Consider the following 27,453-nt stretch of genomic DNA (forward strand, 5'->3'; position numbering starts at 1 on the left):
TACAAAACATTAGCTGGGCATGGTGGTGCGTGCCTGTAATCCCAGCTAATGTTTTGTATTTTTAGTAGAGACGGGGTTTCACCATGTTGACCAGGATGGTCTTGATCTCTTGACCTCGTGATCCACCCGCCTTGGCCTCCCAAAGAAGTGCTGGGATTATAGGCCTGAGCCACTGCGCCAGGCTAAAATTCTTTTATTATTCAATTTTTTTTTTTTTTTTTTTTTTGGAGATAGCATCTTGCTCTGTCGCCCAGGCTGGAGTGCAGTAGCACAGTCATGGCTCACTGAAGCCTCAATCTCCTGGGCTCAAGTCATCTTCCTACCTCAGCCTCCTGAGTAGCTGGGAGTATAGGCATGCACCACTGTACCTGGCTAATTTTTAAAGTTTTTTATAGAGGCAGAGTCTTGCCATGTTGCCCAGGTTAGTCTCGAATGCCTGGGCTCAAGCGATCCTCCCACCTCATCCTCCCAATCAATTTTTAACCTTATATCACATTCACATTCCTAAGAGATAGATTTAATAAGTCCTTGGAGATATTTGAAAATATCTACTGATTTCAATGGGAAAGAGAAACATTTTAGACATGTTGGGGTTTATTTAACTTCATATTGGAGAACTTATCTTTTTATAAGTTATTTTCATTTTAATTCTATTTAGGATTTGACCCAGCAAATCAATCTGAGCCCCAAGCAACACCATAGTGCTTTGGAATGCTTACTACAGAGAATTGCAAAGAATGAAACAGCCAGCAATGAACTGATGCGTTGGGGGCTCTGTCTGCAAAATGATGTACATAAGGTAAACCAGAAAACATGATGGTATATGCACACGCACAGACACACATGTGTGCAATGTTTATGTGACTTTCCTTTTGTTCTCAATATATTTTGAATGTTTGTCCATGTCATTTAATACTTTTTTTTTTTTTTTTTTTGAGGCAGGGCCTCACTCTGTAGCCCAGGCTGGAGTGCAATGGCGTGATCTCAGCTCACTGAAACCTCTGCCTCCTGAATTCAAGTGGTTCTCCCATGTCAGATTCCTGAGTAGCAGGGATCACAGGCGCTTGCTTTCATGTCTGGCTAATGTTTGTATTTTTTTGGTAAAGTCAGGGTTTCACCATGTTGGCCAGGTTGGTCTCAAAGTCCTGACCTCAAGCAATCTGCCCACCACGGCCTCCCAAAGTGCTGAAATTACAGGCGTGAGCCACTGCACCTGACCATATTTTTCTAAGTATTTGTAATGGCTGCCTAATACTTTTTATTAACGATTTTCTATCCTTTTACATTGAAATTGAATTTAGTGTTTTTCTATTATAAATAATGATGCAGGCCGGTCATGGTGACTCACACCTGTGATCCCAGCACTTTGGGAAGCTGAGGCAGGTGGATCACCTGAGGTCAGAAGTTCAAGAACAGCCTGGCCAACATGGTAAAACCCCATCTCTACTAAAAATATAAAAATTAACCAGATGTGGTGGCACATGCCTGTAATTCCAGCTACTCGGGAGGCTGAGGTCGGAGAATTGCTTGAACCCGGGAGGTGGAGGTTGTGGGGAGCCGAGATAGAGCCACTGCACTCTAGACTGGGAGACAGAGCGAGACTCAATCTCAAAAAATAAAATTAATTAAAGAAAAAAGAAAAATAATGATGCAGTATACATCCTTGTAACTAAATCTTTGTATATGTTATTTATTTATTTTTGAGATGGAGTCCAAGCGATTCTCCTGTCTCAGCCTCCCAATTACGGGTGTACACCACCATGCCCGGCTAATTTTTAAATTTTTAGTAGAGATGGGTTTCACCATGTTGCCATGGCTGGTCTCAAACTCCTGACCTCAAGTGATCTGCCTGCCTTGCCTTTCTAATGTGTTAGTATTACAGACATGAGCCACCATGCCCAGACCTTGTTTATTAAGTCCAATTTATGAAAGTAAAATAATTTAGGAACATGTATTTATTTATTTATTTTGAGATGGCATTTTGCTCTTGTTGCTCAGTCTGGAGTGCAATGGTGAGATCTCAGCTCACTGCAGCCTCCACCTCCCTGGTTCAGGCAATTCTGCCTCAGCCTCCCAAGTAGCCTCAGCCTTCTGAGTAGCTGGGATTACAGGCATGCACCACCACACCCAACTAATTTTGTATTTTTAGTAGAGACAAGGTTTCTCATATTGGTCAGGCTGGTCTCGAACTCCTGACCTCAATTATCCACCCGCCTCAGCCTCCCAAAGTTCTAGGATTACAGGTGTGAGCCACCACACCCGGCCGACATTTATGCTTTTAATACTTCTATTTTATTTATTTATTTTTATTTATTTATTTTTTTGAGACAGTCTTGCTCTGTCACCCAGGCTGGTGTACAATGGCATGATCTCAGCCCACTGCAACCTCCTCCTCTCAGGTTCAAGGAGTTCTCCTGCCTCAGCCTCCTGAGTAGCTGGGATTACAGACATGTGCCACCATACCCAGCTAATTTTTGTATTTTTAGTAGAAATGGGTTTTCACCATGTTGGCCAGGCTGGTCTCAAACTTCTGACCTCAAGTGATCCGTCTGCCTTGGCTTCCCAAAGTGCTGGGATTACAGGTGTGAGCCACCAAGCCCGGCCATACTTAAGTTTTACATTGCCAGTTGTCTTCTAGAAAGGTTTAACATTTTTTTGCCTTCTTGAGCATGAGTCTGACTCTTATACATTTGCTAATATGAGTACCTTACTCTTTATAATAGACTTTTATAATATTAGGAAAGTCATTAAAACATTTTTATTACAGATAACAAAATTTTTTTTGAGACAGAGTCTCACTATGTTGCCTAGGCTGGAGTGCAGTGGTGTGATCTTGGCTCAGTGCAATCCTTGCCTCCCAAGTTCAAATGATTCCCGTGCCTCAGCCTCTCAAGCAGCCACCACACCTGGCTAATTTTTGTATTTTTAGTACAGATGGGGTTTTCCCGTGTTGGCCAGGCTGGTCTCAAACTCCTGACCTCAAGTGATCTGCCCACCTCAGCCTTCCACAGTGCTGGGATTACAAGCGTGAGCCACCATGCCTGGCCTAAAATGTTTTTTTTTTAAAGCAAACAGTAGAAATTATAAAAAGTAGAAGTCCTACATAATTATACCTCTTCCAGAGATAATCACTACTACCTTTGGACTTAGTTTTTATGATGTATACACACTAGTTTTGCAAAAATAGGATTATATTTTATGTAGTTAGAAAGTGACCGGTGATCACAAAGTAGCCCATCAAACTGATGTAGATGTATTATTAGCTTAATTATCTTCCGATTTTTGGACATTTAGGTCTAATTGATTTATGATATTTTTAATTTGTTCTTTCATTATATTTATGCCTTTTTTCCTTCAGCTTTTGTCTGGAATAATAGAAAATAATAGTCTTTGTTCAACCTTATTAAGAAATTTTGCCTTGAATTTTCTCCTTTCAATTTTTCCCTTAAAATATTTTCTAGCCTGGGCGCAGTGGCTCACACCTGGAATCCCAGCACTTTGGAAAGCTGAGGCGGGCAGATCTCCTGAGGTTGGGAATACGAGAGCAGCCTGACCAACATGGAGAAACCCCATCTCTACTAAAAATACAAAAATTAGCCAGGCGTAGTGGCAGACGCCTATAATCACAGCTACTTGGGACACTGAGGCAGGAGAAATGCTTCAACCTGGGAGGCAGAGGTTGCAGTGAGCCAAGATCCTGCCGTTGCACTCTAGCCTGGGCAATAAGAGCGAAACGTCATCTCAAAAAAAATAATAAATCATTTCTTTTTTTTTTTTTTTTTTTTTTTGAGAGTGTAAGGAAAAAAAAACCACTGCTGGAGTACAGCAGTTCGATCTTGGCTCACTGCAACCTCTGCCTCCCAGGTTCAAGGGATTCTCCTTCCTCAGCCTCCCGAACAACTGGGATTACAGGCGTGTGCTACCACACCTGGCTAATTTTTGTATTTTTAGTAGAGGTGTGGTTTCACCATGTTGGTCAGGCTAGTCTCGAACTCTTGACCTCGTGATCCACCTGCCTCAGCCTCCCAAAGTGCTGGGATTACAGGCATGAGCCACCATGCTGGGCCAACAAAATAAATATTTTCTAAAGATTGTTTTTCTTCATTCAGTGATTCTTTTTTTTTTCTTTTCTTTCTTTTTTTTCTTCAGTCCTACAACAAAACATTCAGTGGTTCTCAATAGACATTGTTTTCAAATCCCTTTCTTGGAATATCATGTGGAAGCTTCAGTAATGAAAGACTAGTGCCTATAAGAATTTTACCTATACAATTGTAGAATTTTATTGACAACGACTTTCACTGCTAGAAACTTCATTGTTCTGCTAGTCTCAAAAGTTCTAACAGGGACAAGCACCTGTGGTGGAGCTGACCGGGCCTCATAGAGCAGTAGCAGTGTATTTCTAAATAGTGTTTGAAATGGCTCATGGTTTATTTTCTGCTTAGATTGAAGGACGTCTCCTACCAATGGAAAGAATTAACTTAAAAAATACTTCGTTTATCACATCTCAGGAACTAAACTGGGTTAAGGAAGTAACCAGAGATCCTTCCATCTTGACTGTAAGTGATTTTTAAAGTGATAGAGAAAGGACCAGTATTCCCCAAAGTGTGGAAATTAGGAAGCAGGAATGATCTAGAGTCCTCTTTTTGAGAGAAAGTACCAATTGAATTCCCATTCTGAATTGCTTACTAAACAGGGATCCTTCAGACAGAGCAGTTGATGAGTTGTTAGAAGTAAGTCCTTTGCTTGAACACAGACTTACGAAAAGGAAGTAAATTGCTATGGTAATTCACATAGTGCCAACCTGTTACCCACTCTCTCTTCTTTCTTTCTCCTTTCCCCCTCTTTTTCCTGGGAGTATCTAGAGGGCGTTTTTATCCATGAAAGAAGTTAAATTAGATTAAAACAGTACCCCACCTAGGGAACTAATACACTAGCTATTTGTATCAAAGTATAAAATGGTCTATAATTAATTCTCTGTTTTAACCAATGTGAACTTCATGGCCAGATATATATAAACAGATATATAAAATACATGTTTGTAAATGTTCTATTGAAATATAAATGAAAAGCACACCTATTAATATATAACTTAATGAGTTTTTTTTAATTAAATAGACCTGTATAGTCAACACCAAGGGTTAAGAAGCAGAACTTAGCCCTCCAGAAGCCCCCTCCATTCTCCTGGTTACTGCCTCACCTTCACCCCTCATACATCCAGTATAACCACCATCCTGACTTTTCACAGCACAGATTTGTTTCAACAATTTCTGTACTTTATATATGCATGGATTCATAGATTATGTATTCTTCTATGTCTGGCTTCTTTTCTTAACTTTGTGTTGGTGAGTTTCATCCTGTTGTTAGGTGTGGTTGCTGCTCTTTCATTCTCATCACTGTATTACATTTCATTGTGAGACTGCGCCATGGTTTCCTTATCATGTATGTTCGTGTTAATGCTAGGAGTTAGGTAAGACTGGATTCAAGCAATGGGAGTGAAAAGTAATTGATTCTCTAGAATGAAATCTTCTAAGTGTGAGTTTGGGGTGTTTAAATTGTGAGAAATACTAAAAGTAGCTTGTGGTTTTTCCTAGATCCCCATGCATTTCTGGGCACTTTTTTACCCAAAGAGAGCAATGGATCAGGCCCGAGAACTGGTCAACATGTTGGAGAAGATTGCTGGCCCCATTGGCATGCGGATGAGCCCACCGGCCTGGGTTGAACTAAAGGACGACCGAATAGAGACCTATGTCAGAACCATTCAATCCATGTTAGGAGCTGAGGTAAAAATGTAATTCTAATAAATTTATAGGAGGTCCATTTAAAAATACTTAAATACTGAATTTTAACTTATCATGGTTATTGTCTGCTGTTGATGATTTACCCATATGCACATGAAATACTGACTTTATGCCCTTTGGTTAATTTTGCTTCCCTCTGTGTTGGCACCCTCACTTACTCTAGTCTTCCTGCTCTCACGTAGCTGGCTGAGAGAATAGCTGACTTCACTTATGTTCATTATCTCTAGAACATGTTGTGCTCAGAAAGTCAGGTGCCGTCTTGCACGATTCACTACGGAGCTGCCTCAGACCAGCCTGAGTTCAAGATTGAAATTACTCTGGTGATCAACTTGGCAGATGGCCCACTGATAGGGTCCTGATGACTGATTAGGAACGCTAGAGCTGGCCAGGTCTTAGCACTCACAACTTAGTTATTCAGGCCTTTTAGTTCTTACCTGTTTCTAAATAAAATAGAGCAAGAAGATTAGGGAGAGAAAAAAGCAAGGGGAAGACTTTTGGAAGTAATTAGCACTTGAATTGAAGATTCTGGTAAATTGTTCTGGTGAGATCAATCCCAGAATTCAATCATCTTGGCATCACAGAGTTCTTTATTTTTATTTTTAAGAGAGAGAGTCAGCTGGGAACACAGTGGCTCACTCCTATAATTCCAGCATTTGAGAATGCTGAGGCAGGCAGGTTGCTTGAGCCCAGGAGTTTGAGACCAGCCTGGGCAACATGGCGAAACCCTGTCTCTACAGAAAATCCAAAAATTAGCTGGGTGTGGTGGCATGCACCTGTAGTACCAGCTACTCAGGAGGCGAAGATGGGAGAATCACCTGAGCCTGGGGAGGTTGAGGCTGCAGTGAGCTAGGATCATGCCACTTTGCTCAGCCTGGGCAACAAAGTAAGAGACCTTTTCTGAAAAAAAAAAAAAAGAGAGAGATAAGATTTCACTCGGTCACCCATGCTGGAGTGCACTTGTACGATCTTAACTCACTGTTGCCTCAAACTCCTGGGCTCAAGCAATCTTCCTACTTCACCTTCCCAAGTAGCTGGAACTACAGGCATGGGCCATTACACCTGGCTAATTCACAAAAAAACTTTTTTATAGAGACAGGGTTTCACTATAGTTGCTCAGGCTGGTCTCAAACTTCTGGCCTCAAGTGATCCTGCTACCTCAACCTCCCAAAGCAGTGAGATTATAGGTGTGAGCCACCATGCCCAGTAGTGATCTCCCATGCCTGTCATACTCAACTATGGCCTCCCTCAGACCTGATGGTAGATAAGTTCTGCTCTGCTTTCAAAAGAATAACTGAGCCCAGTACATCAGCTCCCTCATTTCACAATTTTTTGTGTTCCCTTTTTGAGAGGGTACAACCAATAGTTTTCATGTGGCATAGATGTGAATTTCATTCATAAAATTTACCAACTTATCTCATAGTGGCCTTGCTCTCTGTCTCTTCATCTTTAAGGCATTCTATTATAATCTGTATGAGGGATCACAAACTCATACGTCTCCAGAGGCCCGATAAGGAGTATAAATGAGTGAAGTGGGCTGGGAGGGGACCGTAATGAACTAAAGAGGGTAGCCCCTGTTACTGGAGGTGTGAACTCAGGATTGCCAAAATGATTCTTAATGTGCTTGTTTGTTGATAGAAGCCAGAAACCTGGGATTGCATATGTATATATCTTCCTATGTTTAAATGTTAATTTAAACAAACAAACACTTGTAAGTCATTGTAGGGCCTGAAGAAATGCACCTGTTTGCTGTGTTCAGTCCATTGACTCCCAGTGCACAGCTCTGTTCTCATATCTTTGGAAATGCTTTGGTGTCATTGCTGAATGTCTCCTCTGAACAGTCTTAACATCACACCAATTTGATCTGGAGCAGGGTACCACTAATTTACCATTTGTAGCAGTTTCTGGCATAAAGCGTTGGCAACCTTCTTTCACTTGAGTGCTGCTTTTCTTTATTCAGACTTGGAAAGGTCCACTTTTTTCAATATTGGATCCTTTAAGCAGTGAGGGAAAGATGATACTGGCATGTGCTGGGCTGCTGGCAACCTCATTCTGTCTCTTCACCAGAGACTTAGGAGTGGCTGCTTATGGATTTGGCAATAGCTTCATTCCAGTTTCCATTTAGCTCTGAATGCTTTCTTGTAGTATTGCATTCCTGCTTCCTTGGTTAAAGTTCTGTGGTATGAGTACGATAAGTTGCTTAGTAAATTAAAGAGATAGTAAAAAAAATTATACGGAATTGGAAGCAGCAAGTAATGTTAACCTTGCATGCATTCAAACCTGTTCCTTTTCCAGGCATCTGAGTCTCCTAATAGATAAATCTTTTGGTAATCAGGGACAGCAATGGGTAATTAATAGTAATGTATTACGTATCTATACAGAACAGCCCTGAGCCAAAGAACTGCTAATTCAGCTCCAAGGACCTTGTTCTGGTTGGAATGTCCACCCTCTTTATTTCAGTTCCCTGTCTTCCTTAAAGTTCCTGTGGCTTTGGCTTTGCATGCTCAGAATACTGCCAACTAGTGTCTAGTAAAAATCCGTAGAGAGTTCCAAAGCCTGACTTGTATATACTTTATCTCCTCAAGGGGAAGATACAGATGGTTGTTTGCATCATCATGGGCACACGTGATGATCTCTATGGGGCCATCAAGAAGCTGTGCTGTGTGCAGTCTCCAGTGCCCTCCCAGGTGAGTGCGTGTTGGGGCAGGAGGCACAAATGGCACCTCTCGCCTCCCTTGAGTCTTGGAAAAGAGAGAGATGTGTGTTCACTAAGACTAAAGTTGTTGTTAGAAGCCAGTATGTGCAGAGCCTTCTGGTGAAAGGTTCTCCTGATTAGAGCAACCTGGAAAAGAGCACATTGCTCTTCTTAAGCTGCCTTCGTGCTTCTGAATGAAGAATTTCACTTGTTCCGAGGTTGAGTCACCAGTGGTTTCATATGACTAAGTTCTGAGAGTAAGTTAAGGCTTCATTCTGAAAGAAGAAAGCTGTTTTTCTTGTGGGAATTAAAAAAGCATTCCACTCTGCATGAGATCCTTTTGAAGGTTTTCATTTGTTGGTTCTATTTTGTTTTGGGTTTGTGGTGTGGGGAGGGGGAGTGGGAGTGGGGTATTTTGTGCTTGTGCATGCATGCCTAGAGGACAGGGGCGGAGAGAGAGAGAGAGAGAGAGAGAGAGAGAGAGAGAGAGAGAGAGAGTGTGTGTGTGTGTGTGTGTGTGTGTGTGTGTGTGTGTGTGTCATATTTTGCCCATGTGCATGCGTGCCTAGAAACCCTAGAATTAGAACTCTTAATGCAAAATATGTTATCTGCTAACTTGAGTTTCTTAAACAAATGTAGTGTTTACTAAATTAGAGTTCAGATTTTCTGAAAGATTGATAGTGTCCTGCTTCTCCCCACACCTTTTGTTTTTTTATTATAGATTATCAATGTTCGAACCATTGGTCAGCCCACTAGGCTTCGGAGTGTGGCCCAGAAAATTTTACTTCAGATTAACTGTAAATTGGGTGGTGAGCTCTGGGGAGTGGATATTCCTCTGGTGAGTGATGCTGAAATTTATGACTTTGTTCAGTTTGTCTCTCCAGAGAATCCTCCAAGCTGTTTTCCTGTTTTTCCTCATTCGTTATGCTTCCTCTTCACAACACTTAGTCAGTAGTCTAAATGGCTCGCTATCTCTTCAGCCCATTAGCTAAGAATATTTTTTGTTTTTAAATGGCAAAAAAAAATTAAGATGATTATTCTATGACACATGAAAATTATGTGCAGTTAATTTTCAGTGTCTTACATAAAATTTCACTGAAATACAGCCATACTCTTTTCATACTGTCCGTGACTGCTTTTGTGTTAAGCAGATAGAACTGAATAAATGTCAAGCATGCTTTTTCTAAAATGGCTGGGACCAGAAACATTTTGGATTTTAGATTTTTGAGAGCTTGGGGACATTTGCTTGCATCCCACATTCAAAAACCTGCACTCTGGGCCAGGTGCAGTAGCTCACGCCTGTAATCACAGCACTTTGGGAGACCAAGGCAGGCAGATTACCTGAGGTCAGGAGTTCAAGACCAACCAGACCAACATGACAATACCCTGTTTCTACTAAAAATACAAAATTAGCCGGAATGGTTGCACACGCCTGTAATCCCAGCTTCTCAGGAGGCTGAGGCAGGAGAATTGCTTTAACCTGGGAGGCAGATGGTGAGCTGAGATCATGCCATTGACTCCAGCCTGGCAACAAGAGTGAGATTCTGTTTAAAAAAAAAAAAGAAAAAGAAAAATCTGCAGCCTGAAACACTCCAAAATCTGAAACTCGTTGAGTATCACGTTGGTGCTCAAAAGGTTTTAGGTTGCGTAGATTTTCAGATTTGGGTCTCAACTTTTGGTTCCTATAGAAACTATAAGGCTCACAAAACCTAAGATACTTACCCTTTAGTCCATTGCTGATCCCTGGTCTAGATCTCTGTGTTTATTGTGTTTAAAAAATGTTAGTGTGACTGTTGTCTTTCTTTTTCTTTCCCAGAACTTACTTTCATATATACACATTAAGGGGAGGTTGCTTTGGAATTCAGACAGTAGTTATAAATGGAGTGGTACATTGCTTGGGTCTGGGGTTTGGTTTTTGTTTTTGTTTTCTAACCTAGAAACAGTTAATGGTGATCGGGATGGATGTTTACCATGACCCCAGCAGAGGCATGCGTTCCGTGGTTGGCTTCGTGGCAAGCATCAATCTGTAAGTACTGCTCACAGTGCCATCTTGTTTGATTACTTCATTTTGGGTCCTAATTTTATAAACCTAGCAATTTTTTTTTAACATGATGTATTATAGTATAAAGATTTCTAAACTCCTTCCTCTATCTTCTTGTGAAATATTTTTCTTTTTGAAATGGAATCTCCCTCTGTCACTCAGGCTTTAGTGCAGTGGTGCCATCTCAGCTCACTGCAGCCTCAGCCCTCTGGGTTCAAGTGATTCTGCTGTCTCAGCCTCCTGAGTAGCTGGGATTACAGGTGTGCACCACCATGCCTGGCTAATTTTTATATTTTTAGTAGAGACAGGGTTTAATCATGTTGGCCAGGCTGGTCTTGAACTCCTGACCTCAGGTGATCCACCCACCTCAGCCTCCCAAAGTGCTGGGATTACAGGCATGAGCCACTGTGCCCAGCCGTGAAATTTGTTTATGCAGCTTTTTTAGTTTTGAGACTGGTTTTACTCTGTCACGCAGGCTGGAGTGCAGTGATGTGATCACAGCTCACTGCATCTTCAATCTCCCCGGTTTTAGTGATCCTCCCACCTCAGCCTCCCAAGTAGCTGAGACCATAGGCATGCACCACCATACCCAGCTAATTTTTGTATTTTTTGTAGTTTCAGAGTTTCACCATATTGCCCAGGCTGGTCTCAAACTCCTGGGCTCAAGTGATCCACCTGCCTCAGTCTCTCAAAGTGCTGAGATTACAGGCATGAGCCACCACACCTGGCTATGCAAACAAACTTGGCATCAGTGTGAATGTGCTTCCCAGCTACAGTGCAGCCTCCTCCAAGGATGGGGCTGTGCTGCTTTGTTGTTGGCTTTTTTCCCCCAGAAATGAGGGTTGTTTTTTTTTTTTGTTGTTTGTTCCAATTGTAAAAATAAGGCATGCTCATTCCAGATACCTGCAGAAATTTAAAAAGTGAGAATTCCTTATGGTCCAGCTTTTATTCATATTAATGACTGCCTAAGGTTTTATATATATATATATATACACTTTCAGATTCTTTTATGCATATGTTAACACATACATGTGATATATATCTCTGATATATACACACACATCTATATTCACACAAATGAGATATTGCTAGGCATACTATTCCTCAGCTTAATATGTACTTAAACTGTACATTTTCCCGTATGATTACAAATAAATCTCAACCAACTCAACTGGTACACAGAATTTATTCTGTGTGTCATTATTTAACTAATCCTCTCTTGGTGGATATCTAAGTTGTTAACTTTTTTCTATTAGAGCAGTTTTGTAGCAAATATCCACAATTACACATTTTTATGTTCTGCATATGGCTTAAATATATCTTTTCCCCACATCACTACTTGTTCTTACATATAACAGAAATGCATTTCCTGGTAGTTGTTGGATTGATTCATAGAGAAACCTGTGTTACTGACACAAGCCATAGGCCATCTTCTTCGAGCATTTGTTCATCTTCCTCTCTGTCTCTCTACTCACCTGACACTAGCACCCTCACAAAATGGTACTCCCGGGTGGTGTTCCAGATGCCGCATCAGGAGATTGTGGACAGCCTGAAGCTGTGCCTCGTGGGCTCCTTAAAAAAGTTTTATGAGGTGAGGAGAACAGAAATTCTCAAGTTTCTGGGTTTTTTGTTTTTCGTGTTTTGTTTTTGAGACGGAGTCTTGCTCTTGTCGCCTAGGCTGGAGTGTAGTGACGTGATCTTAGCTCACTGCAACTTCTGCCTCCCGGGTTCAAGTGATTCTCCTGCCTCAGCCTCCCAGCTACCCGGGATTAAAGGCACACGCCAGCATGCCCAGCTAATATCTGTATTTTTAGTACAGACGGGGTTTCGCCATGTTGGCCAGGCTGGTTTCGAACTCCTAACTTCATGTGAGCTACCTGCCTGGGCCTCCCAAAGTGTTGGGATTACAGGCGTGAGCCACTGTGTCCAGCCAAGTTTCTGAGTTTTTGAGGGCTATCTATGTGAACAGTTGAACAGGAAGTCTGATGTGGGAGAGGGATCTCAAATCAAAGGTGAGTCTCCTAAGCAGCTGCTGCTGAGCAAACAACTCAGAGCTCCTCCTTTCAGGCTTCTGCTTGTACAGATCGGCTCGAAGAGCTAAGGAGCTAAATGCTTTCATTTGGTTTAGTAAGTAATAATTATTTCCCAGGTTGTCAGCCTGATGCCTCTAGACATAATCTTCATGTCCTTATCAGGGAAGTCGGGGGTAAATTTCAGCAATTAAAGCAGCTTATGAGTGTACTCAGCTTTTTATGACTTACTAGGTGCTGGCTCTTTTCATTTTGGTTCAAGACAAATGCCTCCTTATAAATCACCCCTCGAACTCTAAAGAATGCTAACTGTGGAGGATTGCTGTAATTAAGCTGATACTGGGGCTGGAACAGTGAGCAAGCAAGGTACTGATTTCTGCCTTGGCCAGTACATCAAAGGAAGCACTGATAAGTGCCTTTCATGTCTTAAGGTCAGGGTTAGACCCTAACCTTTGCATAGAGGTTAAACAGCAAGAAATTTAATAATTTTTTATGATTGAAGTCAGTCTGTAGGGCTCCGCCTTATCTCTGTATAGAATAATGTTTTCTACAGTGTCCTGCAAACAGTTTAATACTGTTCAGTTATTAGAGGGTGGGTGTGTGTGTGTGTGTGTGTGTGTGTGTGTGTGTGTGTGTGTGTTTTAAAGCCTATCTCCAGCAAGGGCCATATGTTAGACTACTGAGTTATGAAGTTCAACCAGTCTTTCCTTTCTGTTGTTGTTGTAATTGTTTTCCTTAAAAGTTTGATCTGTCTTCTAAGACCTAGGTATGAAGCCTTTCCCATTCTTCCCTCACTGCTCCATCCCTAAGCTGGAATTCTTTATGTTCCTCTCCCAAGGCCCTTGGTTGATAATCTGTTCAGTAATATCACATCCTGCCTTATATTTGTTATTTGTATCCTTATTTATCCATCTCACTGGGTTGTAAATTACTTGAACACTGGTTATGGATGGCTGTGCGACAAATTACCCTGAAGCTTAATGGAATGAAATAAGCAAGTTTGATATTCACAGTCAGGAATCTGTTTATGTTAAATCTAGAGTAAAACTGGCTCATCCAAATATAAATGTTCTCTGAATCAAAAGGGTTCTTTCTATTTTTTTTGAGACAGGGTCTTGCTCTGCCTCACCCTCCAGAGTAGCAGGGGCTGCAGGTATGCGCCACCATGCCTGGCTAATTGTTAAAAATTTTTAGTAGAAAGGACGTCTTGCTATTTTGCCCAGGCTGGTCTTGAACTCCTGGGCTCAAGTGGTCCTCCCACCTCAGCCTCCCAAAGCACTGGGATTACAGGCATGAGCCACTGTGCCTGGCTGAAGGTTTCATTTGATTCAGGTCCTCATTATCGGCTTAGTCCTATGCCAGCTTTTGCCATTCCCCCAGTTCTGCACGTAGTGGGAGGAATCTTTGTATTTAAACCTACAAAAAATTGAAAAAAGTCAGGTTTGGAGGCTGAAGTGGAAGGATCCCTGAAGCCCAGGAGTTCAGTGCTCCAGTGAGCTATGGTCATGCCAGCCCAGTTGACAGAACCTGCCTCTAAAACAAATACAATAAAATAGATATTTTGATCATGGCTCTCTCAGAGCTTATCCTGACTCCTCTGTAGCCCCAACAAATTTGCTTTTGGGTTCTAAGATTCTGACTACCTCTGGACTCTCCAGTTTTATTAATCTTCCCCTAGGAATGACAGTAACCACTGGAAGTTCCAACACTTCCAAATAGTTGCCTTCTTATACGTTTTCAGCCCTATTTTGCATCAGGGCTTGCTAGTCCAAAGCCCATTTTCTTCATTCTAAATCTCTCACTTGTCCTCTGGACTTACGTTCAATAATAAGATGTTTCTAAATATTCTTATCCTTTTCCTTGAATAGTTTGTTTTTCTCTTCTCCTTTTTCTGTAACCAGGGTTTTCCTTGATGAATACACCCCCCTTTTTTTGAGACAGGGTCGCTCTGTTGCCTAGGCTGGAGTGCAGAGTCACAGTCTTGGGTCACTGCAGACTCAACCTCCTGGGCTTGAGGGATCCTCCCACCTTAGCCTCCCAAGTAGCTGGGACTGCAGGCGCATACCGCCACACCCAGCTAATTTTTATATTTTTTGTAGAGACAGAGTATTGCCATGTTGCTCAGGCTGGTCTCAAACTCAGGCTAATGTCCAATTCCTGGCCTCAAGCCATCTGCCCACCTCGGCCTCCCAGAGTGCTGGGATTACAGGTGTGAACACCTGTGTTCAGCTGAATACCCTTTCCTGTCCTGTCCTGTCCTATACAGGAACACACCACCACACCCAGCTCAGTGTTGTATTTTTAGTAGAGAAAAGGTTTCACCGTGTTGGCCATTCTTGTCTCGAACTCCTGACCTTAAGTCATCTGCCAGCCTTGGCCTCCCAAAGTGCTGGGATTACAGATATTAGCCACTGTGCCTGGCCAAATACTGTTTTCTTAGAAGCATCCCAGGTTGTGATTACTCTAATATCTCCAGAGTCAGACACCTTCCCCAGGCCAGTCATTTTTTTATTGGTATTACATCCAGGAGTGTCTTTAACCAATTTCCCAATAAAATTGATTATCAATATCAGCATCATCATAAGACTTGTTTACAATGAGTTAGTTGAAATTTCCCAACAATATTAGTGTTATTTCATCTCACAGTATGATAGTATATATAACCTAAAATGTAAGAGCCAAAAGATACTGTCATGTTACTAGAGTCCTACTCAGTCATAAATCATTAGTCCAGCTTATCATTATACTACATGACTAAAGTGTCTCCCAGATATGTGCCACTTAGGTTTGCAGGCTTCCATTCAACATTGTCAGGTTTCAAAAGCAGGAGTTTTCTCAGCAACATGGCTTTACCCCTTTAGGTGTCCTGTTTAGTTGAGCTAACAGACGGTATCACAATTTGCTCTAAGCCTCTCCCAAGGCACCAATAGAATATTGGAGTTTGGGCTGGGCTCAGTGGCTCACGCCTGTAATCCCAGCACTTTGGGAGGCTGAGGTGGGTAGATGGCTTGAGGTAAGGAGCAGGAGACCAGCCTGACCAATATGGTGAAACCCCATCTCTACTAAAAATACAAAAATTAGCTGGGCAGGTGGCAGGCACCTGTAATTCCAGCTACTCAGGAGGCTGAGGCAGGAGAATCACTTGAACCCAGGAGGTGGAGGTTGTAGTACGATATCGCACCACTGTACTCTAGTCTGGGAAACAAACAAAAAAAAGGGGGAATATTGGATTTTGCTCACTTCATAATCATTTGTTCTTTCCCCTAATCCTCAAATGTCATTCATCCTTCTTTACATTTATATCCCTATCTATCCACTTTTGGAAGGGACATTAAGTTTGGCCACTGTGCTGATCTAGACTGCTGGCAGCAATACTAGCCTAGCAAAGGTCTCCCACTCAGTCCCCTCTCATTCATATAGGGGAGTGTTACACAGGTACAGAACTAGTGGGCTTTCTCTACTACTAGCCTATATAGCCGCATTCCCTGTGAGCTCCAGTTTTGCCAGATAGAATGAAGGTACAATCCATCCCCATCAGGCCATTAGGCACTCTAACATGAAGGTTTAAAAGTGTAGTTAGTTTCTTGCTTAGAGCTTGTTATGGGTTTAATTGTGTTCCCAAGAAGATGAAGTCCTAATCCCCAGTACCTGTGAATGTAACCTTATTTGAAAATAAAGTCTTCGCATATGATTAAATTAAAATGAGGTCGTTAGAATGGGTCCTGCTACAATATGACTATGTTTTTATGAAGAGAAGAAATTTGGACACAGAGACAGACATACATAGAGGGAAGATAATCTGAAGACACAAGAACACCATCTGTACATCTGTAACCCAAGAAACACCCGAGACTCCCAGAAGCTAGGAGAGAGACATGAACAGATTCTTTTCCTTACAGCCCTCAAAAGGACTGTAAACACCTTGGTTTTGAACATCTAGCCTCCAGAAGCATGAGACAATAAGTTTCTATAGCTTTAGCCAGCTTGTTTCCTTTTTTTGTTTGTTTTGTTTTGCTTTGAGATGGAGTTTTGCTCTTGTTGCCCAGGCTGGAGTACAATGGCATGATCTCAGCTCACTGCAACCTCCGCTTCGCAGGTTCAAGCAGTTCTCCTGCCTCAGCCTCCTGAGTAGCTGGGATTACAGGCACCTGCCACCACGCCTGGCTAATTTTGTATTTTTAGTAGAGATGGGGTTTCTCCATGTTGGTCAGGCTGGTCTTGAACTCCTGACCTCAGGTGATCCGCCTGCCTCGGCCTCCCAAAGTGCTGGGATTACAGGCATGAGTCACCCTGCCTGGCAAGATGGCTTGTTTCTGTGGCAGCCCTAGCTGACTAATACAGAGATCATCACAGCTTCTGGCAACTGCAGTGTAGCCCTGGTCCCTGGAGTACCATATCAGGTAGGAAAAAAAGACTGTTGAGGTTATGTGGGGAAGAAAGAAAAAAGTATAGTTGTACCACATCCTGCCCCCAGGGAAGAATTATAAAGTCACACCAGCATCCTGCCCACTCCTCTTCCGTTCCCTTGAATTGACAGAAAAATGGGAGAATCTATCTAGTGGTGACATTTCCTAGGCCCTGGCCCTGTTGAGTGTGAGCATATACTCATGAAAGTGTGTAAGCCTGCCCTTCGGGTTTTTCTTTCTTCCACTTTGGACAACAGATGTTTCAATCGACCATTCTAATTCTCTACCAAATCATTACTGTGAGGGTGAAAGTATGTTCTTTGGTTTGAAGAAATGTGACTCCATGGTCCAAATTGATTCATTATCTTTTGATTTAGTACTTTTTTTTTTGAGACAGAGTCTCATTCTGTTGCCCAGGCTGGAGTGCAGTGACGTGATCTCCACTCACTGCCTCAAGTGATCTGCACACCTCCCAAAGTGCTGGGATTACAGGTGTGAGTCACTGCGTCCAACCTTGTTTTAGTCCTTTCATAGTATTTTGGGCATTTGCATCTACCAGCAAGTATGCAAAACCCAGTCTGTAGTAAGTGTCTGCTCATGTCAGGCACTGTCATAGCTTCCTGGGACTACCAGAGGAAGTCCAACTTGCCAGCCAAGTGCAGAGCCTTCCTGCTGGTGAATCTGCCCCATAGCCATCTGCACTATCTTGTTCACAGACAGAACAGTTCTTGTTGAGGGTGCTTCACAGGGTTCAAGAGGAACATGTGAAATAGATTCAGCCTATCTGTGCACTGCTGCAGCTCTCCAGAGTCTATTCATTTCATGGAGCCAGATGGACCACATCAAGCAAGCATGCTAGGGTATCCGCTCCCAAGGTTTCACTCGCCTTCCCATCCTGGAAGGTTTTACTATTGGACATCAACATGTCCTGCTTGCTTGCTTTAAAAAAAAAAATTGAGGTGAAATAGGTGAGCTGCAGTGGCTCATGCCTATAATCCAAGCACTCTGGGAGCCCGAGGCAGGTGGATTGCTTGAGCCCAGGAGTTTGAGACCAGCCTGGGCAACATGGTGAAACCCCCATCTCTACAAAAAAATAGAAAAATCAGCTGGGCATGGTGGTGCATGCCTGTAGTCCCAGGTACTTGGGGGGCTGAGGTAAGAAGATCTGTAGTTGTAGTTTAAAAACATTTTCATCACCCGATGAAAACACCCCATGCCCATTAAATAATCATTCCTTATTCACACCTTTTTCTAATTTCTGATAACATCTGATTTGCTTTCTGTCTCTATTGATTTGCCTATTTTACCTATATTGTAATTTAAAAATGTGTGATCTTTTGTGTTTAGCTTACTTCACTGAGCATGTTTTCAAGGTTCATCTATACTGTAGCATATATTAACACTTTTTCCCTTTTCATGTCTGTATAATATTCTATTGTATTTATTCCACAATTTATCTGTTCACCTATTGATAAACATTTGGGCTATTCCCACATTTTTACTATTGTGAATAATGCTACTATAAACATTCCTGAACAAGTATCTGTTTAAGTTCCCATTTTCAGTTCTTTTTGGATAAATACCTAGGAGTGCAATTGCTGGGTCATGTGGTAGTTCTGTGTTTAACTTCTAGAGGAACCACCAAGCTGTTTTGCACAGTGGTCAATCATCATTTTATATTCCTACCAGCAATGTAGAGGTTTTCAGTTTCACCAAACCATTACCAACAATGGCTATTTTCTGGTTTTTTAACTTTCTCTCTTTTTTTTTTTTTTTTTTTTGAGATAGAGTCTTGCTCTGTCACCCGCAGTGGTACGGTCTCTGCTCACTGCAACCTTTGCCTCCTGGGTTCAAGTGATTCTCCTGTCTCACCATCCCAAGAAGCTGAGATTACAGGTGCACACTACCATACCCAGCTAATTTTTGTATTTTTTTAGCAGAGATGGGATTTCACCATGTTGGCCAGGCTGGTCTCAAACTCCTGACCTCACGTGATCTACCCACCTCAGCCTTCCAAAGTGCTGGGATTACAGGCATGAGGTGTGAGACACCACGCCTGGCCTTTTCTGTTTTGTTTTGTTTTTTTAATAATCACTGTTGTGAAGTATCTCACTATGGTTCTGACTTGCATTCCTTAATGACCAGTGATGTTGAACATCCCTCTTGTGCTTGTTGCTTGTTGGTGTATTGTGTCATTCAGAGCCTTTGCCCATTTAAAAACTGGGTTGTTTTTTTGTTGTTGAGCTATAGGAGTTTTAAAAATATTCTGGAAACTATACACTTTATCTGATGTATGATTACAGATATCTCCCCCCATTCTATACGTTTTCACTTGCTTAATAATGGTCTCTCATGCACGAAAATTTTAAATTTCGATAACATGCAGTTTTTCTCTTGTATCTTTTGTTCCTCATGCATTTGGTGTTCAGTCTACGAATTCATTGCCAAATCCAAGATCATGAAGGCTTGTCCCGTATATTTTTTTCCTAACAATTTTACCCTTTTAAACTCATTTACATATAAGTCACAGATTTGAGTTATGCAAAGTAAGGTGGGATCCAGTTTTTTTCTTTTGCATCTGGATATCTACTTATCATAGCACCATTTGTGAGAGACAGTTCTTTTCCCCATTGAGAAGTCTTGGCACCCTGTTCGAAAATCAGTTGGTCATAGATGTTTGGGTTTATTTCTGGACTGTTAATTCTATTCTGTGTCTCATTTTATGCCAGTACCGCACTGTTTTGATTATTGTTGCTTTATAATAAGTTTTGGAATTTGAGAGTGTGAGTCTTCCAACTTTATTTTTCTTTTTTTAGTATTGTTTTGGCCATTCAGTGCCCCCTTGGAATTGTATATGAATTTGAGAGAAGGCTTTTTTATTTCTGCAAAAAAAGAAAAAAGGCCATTGAAACTTTCATAGGGATTGTATTGGATTTCTAGATTACTTTGAAGAGTATTATCATCTAAATAATACTGTCTTTCAGCATATGGACACAGGATGTCTTTCTATTTATTTAGATCTTCTCTAATTTCTTTGAGCATCATTTTATAGTTTCCATGTATAAGTCCTTTACCTCTGGTTAAGTTTATTCCTATATATTTTATTCTTTTGGATGCCATTGTAAATGGAATAATTTTAATTTCATTTTTGGATTGTTCATTGCTGGTGTATAGAAACACAACTGTTTTTGTGTGTTGATCATGTACGTGTAACCTTGCTGAATGTGGTTATGAGCTCTAGTAGTTTTTTTTTTTTCTTCTTCTTTGGGATTTTCTAGATGCAAAATAATGTCATTTGTATATGGAAATGGATTCTTCTTTTCAATTTGAATTCTTTTTATTTCCTTTTCTTTCTTAATTTGCTTAGTTTATTTTCTTTTCTTCCTTGTTATGGCTATGATTTCTATTATGCTATTGAATAGCAGTGCTAAAATCGGCATCTTTGTGTTTTTCCTGATAGCAGAGGCAAAGGTTTCAGTTTTTCACCATTGTGTATGATCTTAGCTGTGAGTTTTTAATAAATTTCCTCTATCATGTTAAGAAAGTTTCCTTCTGCTCCTAATTTGCTGAGTATTTTTTATGATGAAAGTATGTTGGATTTTACCGGATGATTTTTCTGTGTATAAACTTACAACAGTCTTGTTCAGATTAATGCCAAATTAATTTTCATAGTTGTGTCATGCCGTTCTTGCATTGCTATAAAGAGATATCTGAGACTGGTTAATTTATAAAGAAAAGAGGTTTAATTGGCTCATGGTTCTGCAGGCTTTACAGGAAGCATAATGCTGGCATCCACTCAGCTGCTAGGGAGGCCTCAGGAAACTTACAGTCATGGTGGAAGGTGAAGCAAAAGCAGGCACATTGCATGTTGAAAGCAGGAGGAAGTGAGAGAGAGCGAGAGAGAGAGAGAGACAGAAGAGAAGGTGGTACATATTTTAAATGACCAAATCTTGTGTGAACTCAGAGCAAGAGCTCACTTATCACCAGGGAATGGTCCAAGCCATTTCTGAGGGGTCTGCCCCATAAGCCAAACACCTCCCACCATGCTCCACCTCTGATACTGGGAATCACATCTCAGTGAGATTTGGCAGGGATACACATTCAGACTATAGCAACAATATATAAAAACTTTGTTTCTGTATAGTTCTATTCTCTCCCACTTTCTTGGTGCTAATTCTGTGTTAGCATTCCCCAGAGAAACTGAACTGATAGGGTGTGAGCATGTATATAGATTATTTTAACAAATTGACTCACACGGTTATGGAGGCTGGCAAGTTCAAAATCTGCAGGATGAACCAATAGATTGGAGACTCAGGGGATAGCTGATGTTGCAGGTCAGCTTTGAATTTATCCTGCCTGGTGTTCCTTGGGCTTTGGGGATATGTCAGTTAATGTTTTTTCTCAAATTTGGGGACTTTATGTTAAATATTTCTCCAGATATTCTTTTTGACCCTTAGTCTTGTTCTTCTTTTGAGACAGCAAATATTTGTATGATGGTGTGGTATGCTTGGTGGTGTCTCCCAGGTTTCAGTAGCTGTCTTCATTTTCTTTCTTTTTTCTTTTTCTTTCTCATACTGGATATAATCTGAACTGTGACATCACTTCTAGTTTGCAGATTATTTCTCTCCTTTCTTAAATCTGCTGTTAAACACCTCTAGTGAATTTTTTGTTGCAGTTACTACACTTTCCGACTCCTGAATTTCTATTTGGTTCTTTCTTGTAATTTCTTATCTTTATTGATAGTCTTTATTTGGTGAGACACATTCTCATTCTTTCCTTAAGGTCTTAAGACACGGTTTCCTTTAGTTCTTTGAACAGTATTTAAAATAGTTGATATAAAGACTGTGTCTATAGGACCAATGGCTGGGCCTCCTCCAGGACAGTTTCTGTTGACTTTTTTTCCCCATGCAAATGTGTCCCACTTTTCTGTTTCTTGGCAAGCATCATAATTCTTTGTTGAAAACTGGAAAATTTAAGCCAGGCGCAGTGGCTCATGCCAGTAATCCCAGCACTTTGGGAGGCTGAAGCAGGTGGATCACCTGAGGTCAGGAGCTCGAGATCAGCCTGGCCAACATGGTGAAACCTCGTCTCTGCTAAAAATAAAAAAATTAGCCGGGTATGGTGGTGGGCACCTGTAATCCCAGCTACTCAGGATGCTGAGGCAGGAGAATCGCTTGAACCCAGGAGGCTGAGGTTGCAGTGAGCCAAGATCACGCCATTGCACTCCAGCCTGGGCAACAAGAGTGAAACTCCATCTCAAAAAAGAAAAAACAAAAAAACAGGAAATTTAAAATAATATAATATGGCAGCTCTGCAGATCTGAACTACACTCTCAGGGATTGTTATTGTTACTGCTTGTTTAGTGGTTTTCCTGGCCTATATCTGTAATCTCTGTAATGCGAACTCTGTTCAGTCACTGAAGTCTCTCCCTTTAGTTTATGATCAGCTGACAATTGGACAGAGATGTCTTTACATACCTTGACTCTCTCTTTCCCCTCCAGTGACTACTGGGTGATTTTCACAGTTACCATAGTGTCACATTACTGCAGAGCTGGAGAGAGGGGAAAGCCATAGCGCAAATAAAGCACTACAGAGTTCTTTGTTCTTACCGAGATTCAGCTGATTTTCTTGGATAAATGCTATTTAGATTGTTACAAACCTGTGGTTAGTTTCCCCAGTTCTAAAAGGTTCATTTTGACCATTTTTCCAGTGTTCTTATTGATTTCTTATTGGCATAGATTTTTGGAGGTCTTTATTTTGCCATTCAAGAAGTATTTTCTGAGGAGTGATTTTGACCGTCCAGCAGTTTTCTAGGCAGGCAGTGATTCGAATCTAGAACCCACTGAGGATGGATGATACTAGAGAGCCTCCATCATTTTGGTTTGGGGTCCTAAAGGGCTATACCCTAGCAATAAGGGTGAACTATGGTAAACTACTTACGGTAAACTACCACTTACCTTTGAATTATTTTAAATCCTACAACTGGATATGATGATCCAGAGCACTAGTGTTCCCAGGCTTCTCAGAATGCTAATACCCCAGGCACACAGAAGAAACAGACCTAAATCTTCTGGTAAGAAAAATGTTATTTCATCCAGACATGGAATTACATGCAGTTCCATTACAGGCTCACGCCTGTAATCCCAACACTTTGGGAGACCAAGGTGGGCAGATCGCTTGAGCCAGGAGTTCAAGACCAGCCTGGGCAACATATTGAAACCCTGTCTCTACAAAAAATAGAAAAAGTGAGCCAGATGTGGTGGTGTGCACCTGTGGTCCGAGCTACTTGGGAGTCTGAGGCAGGATGATTGCTTGAGCCTGGAAGATCAAGGCTGCAGTGAGTGGTGATTGCACTGTGCACTCTAGCCTGGGCAACAGGGGGAGACCTTCTCTCAAAAAGAAAACAAAATCCAGGCCGCACATTATCTTTATTAACATATTGTAAATATCATGTTTGGCACTCTTTTTTTTTTTTTTTTTTTTTTAGTGACTGAGTCGTGCTTTGTTGCCCAGGCTGGAATGCAGTGGCACAATCTTGGCTCACTTTAACCTCCATCTTCTGGTTTAACTGATTCTCCTGCCTTAGCCTCCTGAGTAGCTGGGATTACAGGTGCTCCCCACCATGCCCGGCTAATTTTTGTATTTTTAGTAGAGATAGGGTTTCACCATATTGGCCAGGCTGGTCTTGAACTCCTGACCTCATGATCCGCCTGCCTCAGATTCCAAAGTGCTGGATTAAAGGCATAAGCCACCACATCTGGCCAGCACTCATTTTAAAAAAAGGAACACGCATGCTGGGAGCGGTGGCTCACGCCTGTAATCCCAGCACTTTGGGAGGCCGGGACGGGTGGATCACCTGAGGTCAGGAGTTCAAGCCCAGCCTGACCAACATGGAGAAACCCCATCTCTACTAAAACTACAAAATTAGGCCAGCGTGGTGGCTCATGCATGTAATCCCACCTACTCAGGAGGCTGAGTCAAGAGAATCGCTTGAACCCAGGAGGCGGAGGTTGCGGTGAGCTGAGATTGCGCCATTGCACTCGAGCCTGGGCAATAACAACAAAACTCCATCTCAAAAAAAAAAAAAGTTCGAACACAAACATCTATAGAAACAGGAAGTTCCTTCTATCAAGGAAGGAACTGGAGTATGGATACGGTGGTGATTAGTACTAAAAAGTATGAGATTTCTGCTGGGCATGGTGGCTCACACCTGTAATCCCAGCACTTTGGGAGGCCGGGACGGGCGGGTCACCTGAGGTCAAGAGTTCCAAGAGCAGCCTGACCAACATGGAGAAAGCCCATCTTTACTAAAAATACAAAATTAGCCAGATGTAGTGATGTGTGACTCCCAGCTACTCAGGAGGCTGAGGCAGGAGAATCGCTTGAACCTGGGAGGCGGAGGTTGCAGTGAGTGGAGATCACGCCATTGTACTCCAGCCTTGGCAACAAGAGCGAAACTCTATCTCAAGAAGAGGAGGGGCGCGGTGGCTTACGCCTGTAATCCCAGCACTTTAAGAGTCCCATGCACATGGATCACAAGGTCAGAAGTTTGAGACCAGCCTGACCAACATGGTGAAAACCTGTCTCTACTAAAAATACAAAAATTAGCTGGGTATGGTGGCAGGCACCTGTAATCCCAGCTACTCAGGTGGCTGAGGCAGGAGAATCGCTTGAACCCAGGAGGAGGAGGTTGCAATGAGTGAGTCGAGATCATGCCACTGCACTCCATTCTGGGCAGCAGAGCAAGCCTCTGTCTCAGAAAAAAAAAAGGGGGGGTTGTTTCTTTGTGAGGTGATGAAAATGTTATAAAATTGACTGCGGTGGTGGTTACACATGTATGTGAATATAATAAAAAACACTGAGTTATATACTTTAATTCAGTGAATTATAGCATATGAATCATAGCTCAGATTCATAGAAACAGATGAGATGATTAGTGGTTTCCAGACAATGAGAAGGAAGGGCAAGAATGAGGAGGAACTACTAATGGGTACAAGGTTCTTTTTTTTTTTTTTGAGACAGTTTTACTCATTGCCCAGGCTGCAGTGCAGTGGCATGATCTCAGCTCACTGAAACTTCCGCCTCAAAGGTTCAAGTGATTCTCATGCCTCAGACTCCCAAGTAATTGGGATTACAGGCACCTGCCACCATGCCCAGCTAATTCTTTTGTATTTTTAATACAGACAGGGTTTCATCATGTTAGCCAGGCTGGTCTCAAACACCTGACCTCAGGTGATTCACCTACCTTGGCCTCCCAAAGTGCTGGGATTACAGGTGTGAACCACTGCGCCTCACCCTGGTTACACACCTGTAATCCCAGCACTTTGGGAGGCTTTTTAAAGTGATGAAAACACAAAATTTGGGGCCAGGTGCAGTGGCTCACACCTGTAGTGAAACCCTGTCTCTACTAAAAATATAAAAATTAGCTGGGCATGATGGCAGGCACCTGTAGCCCCAGCTACTTGGGAAGCTGAGGCAGGAGAATTGCTTTAACCCAGGAGGCAGAGGTTGAGGGAGCTAAGGTTGTGTCACTGTCCTCTAGCCTGGGTGACAGAGCCAGACTCCATCTCAAAAAAATCAAAAAGAAAATACAAAATTTGATAATTTTGACAGGTACATGACGTTGGGAATACACTAAAAACTACTGAATTTACCCTTCAAAATAATAAATTTTATCATATATGAATTATATCTTTTTTTAAAAAAGGAATTAAGATACTCCCAAATAAACAAAAGGCAGGAGAATTTGTCACTAGTAGACCTGTCCTACAAGAAATGCTAAAGGGAGAACTTTACACTGAAATGAAGTGACACCTAGATGGTAACTTGGATTCCCATTAAGAAATAAGTATCACTGAATAAATAACTACATAGATAAATATAAAAGACAGCCACAGTGTATTTTTGCTAGTAATTTTTCTTCTCTCTGATGAAGAGACAAGTAAATAAAGCAATAATTGTAAATGTAGCTGGATGTGCATGCAGTGTGTAAAGATGTAATTTGTATAATAATAAAGACACAAAGGAGATGGGAGGAAATGGAGCCACATGAGAGCAAAGTGTTTATGTATTACCAGAATAACTTTGTGTTAACCAAGCAAATGAGATTATTGTAAATTTTATTTTATTTGTGTTTTTGAGACAGAGACAGAGCCTTGCTCTGTCCCCCAGGGTGGAGTGTGGTGGCCTGATCATGGTTCACTGCAGTGGTGACCTCCCTGCACTCAGGTGATTCTCCCACCTCAGCCTCCTGAGTAGGTAGGACTACAGGCACACACCACCATGACTGCTAACTTAAAAAAAAATTTTTTTTTTTTTGGAGACAAAGTTTTGATCTTGTTTCCCAGGCTGGAGTGCGGTGGTGCGATCTCAGCTCACTGCAGCCTCCGCCTCCTGGGTTCAAGCCATTCTCCTGCCTCAGCCTCCCAAGTAGCCTGGATACAGGTGCACACCACCACACCCAGCTAATTTGTTTTTGTATTTTCAGTAGAGACGGAGTTTCACCATGATGGCCAGGCTAGTCACGAATTACTGGCCTTAAGTGATCCCCCTGCCTTGGCCTCCCAAAGGGTTGGGATTACAGGCATCAGCCACTGTGCCTGGCCTCAGACAAAATAGACTTTTAGATAACACTTGTTAGTACAGACAAGGAATGACATTTTGTAATAGCAAAAGAGTCCATCCATGAAAAGACATAACAATTATATGTGCACCTAACAGTAGAGATCCAAAAAATACAGGAAACAAAAGCTGACATAATTAAAGGGAGAAATAGGCAATTCAGCAATAATTTGAGTCTTCAAAACTTTATGTTCAGTCTTAGATATAACAGTTAGAGGATCAACAAGGAAATGGAAGGTTTGCACAACTCTGTGATCCAACAGTACCTAATAGACGTCTATAGGACACTCCACCCAGCAAGCAAATAAACGTTCTTTTTATGTACGTGGCACCCTTCTCCATGATAGGCTATAAAACAAGGCTCAATAAATTCTAAAATGACTTTAATCTTACAAAATATATTCTCAACCCACAATAGAATGAAAATTGAAATGAATAAAGGAAATTTGGGAAATTCACAGATACATGGAAATTAAACAAGACTGACTCCAAAATAACCAGTGGCTCAAAGAAGAAATTAAAAGGGAAATTAGGAAATACTTGGGAGATGAATGAAAACAAAAACACAACATATCAAAATTTATGGATGTAAGTAAAGCAGCGCTTAGAGGGAAATTCACAGCTATAAACAACTATATTTTAAAGTAAGAAAGATCTCAAAACAAACTAGCTCTGACCTTAAGGAACTAGAAAAGAACAACAAACTAAACCCAAAACAAGGAGAAGGAAGGAGATAATACCCATTAGAGAGCTCAGCACAGTGGCTCACGCCCGTAGTTACAGGAACTCCGGAGGCTGAGGTGGAAGATCACTTGAGCCCAGGAGTTCAAGACCAGTTTGGGTAACGTAGTAAGACCCTGTTTCT

At 41.6% G+C, this 27,453-nt stretch overlaps 1 protein-coding gene across 4 annotated transcripts in view; it reads left to right on the forward strand.

Annotated features, from left to right (window-relative positions):
* PIWIL2 (piwi like RNA-mediated gene silencing 2) overlaps window positions 1–27,453 on the forward strand; it is a 78,250-nt gene that overhangs the window by 27,221 nt on the left and 23,576 nt on the right. For all 4 annotated transcript variants that reach the window (XM_032288470.1, XM_032288472.1, XM_032288473.1 and 1 more), the window contains 7 exons: window positions 659–799; window positions 4,443–4,556; window positions 5,592–5,780; window positions 8,381–8,482; window positions 9,212–9,328; window positions 10,428–10,516; window positions 12,017–12,122. In XM_032288470.1, the coding sequence (XP_032144361.1) occupies window positions 659–799; window positions 4,443–4,556; window positions 5,592–5,780; window positions 8,381–8,482; window positions 9,212–9,328; window positions 10,428–10,516; window positions 12,017–12,122 (858 nt within the window). The remainder of the gene's footprint in view (window positions 1–658; window positions 800–4,442; window positions 4,557–5,591; window positions 5,781–8,380; window positions 8,483–9,211; window positions 9,329–10,427; window positions 10,517–12,016; window positions 12,123–27,453) is intronic.

The sequence above is a fragment of the Sapajus apella genome, unplaced genomic scaffold, assembly GCF_009761245.1.
Source record: "Sapajus apella isolate SASKATOON/1434 unplaced genomic scaffold, GSC_monkey_1.0 scaffold21, whole genome shotgun sequence".
Taxonomy (NCBI): domain Eukaryota; kingdom Metazoa; phylum Chordata; class Mammalia; order Primates; family Cebidae; genus Sapajus; species Sapajus apella.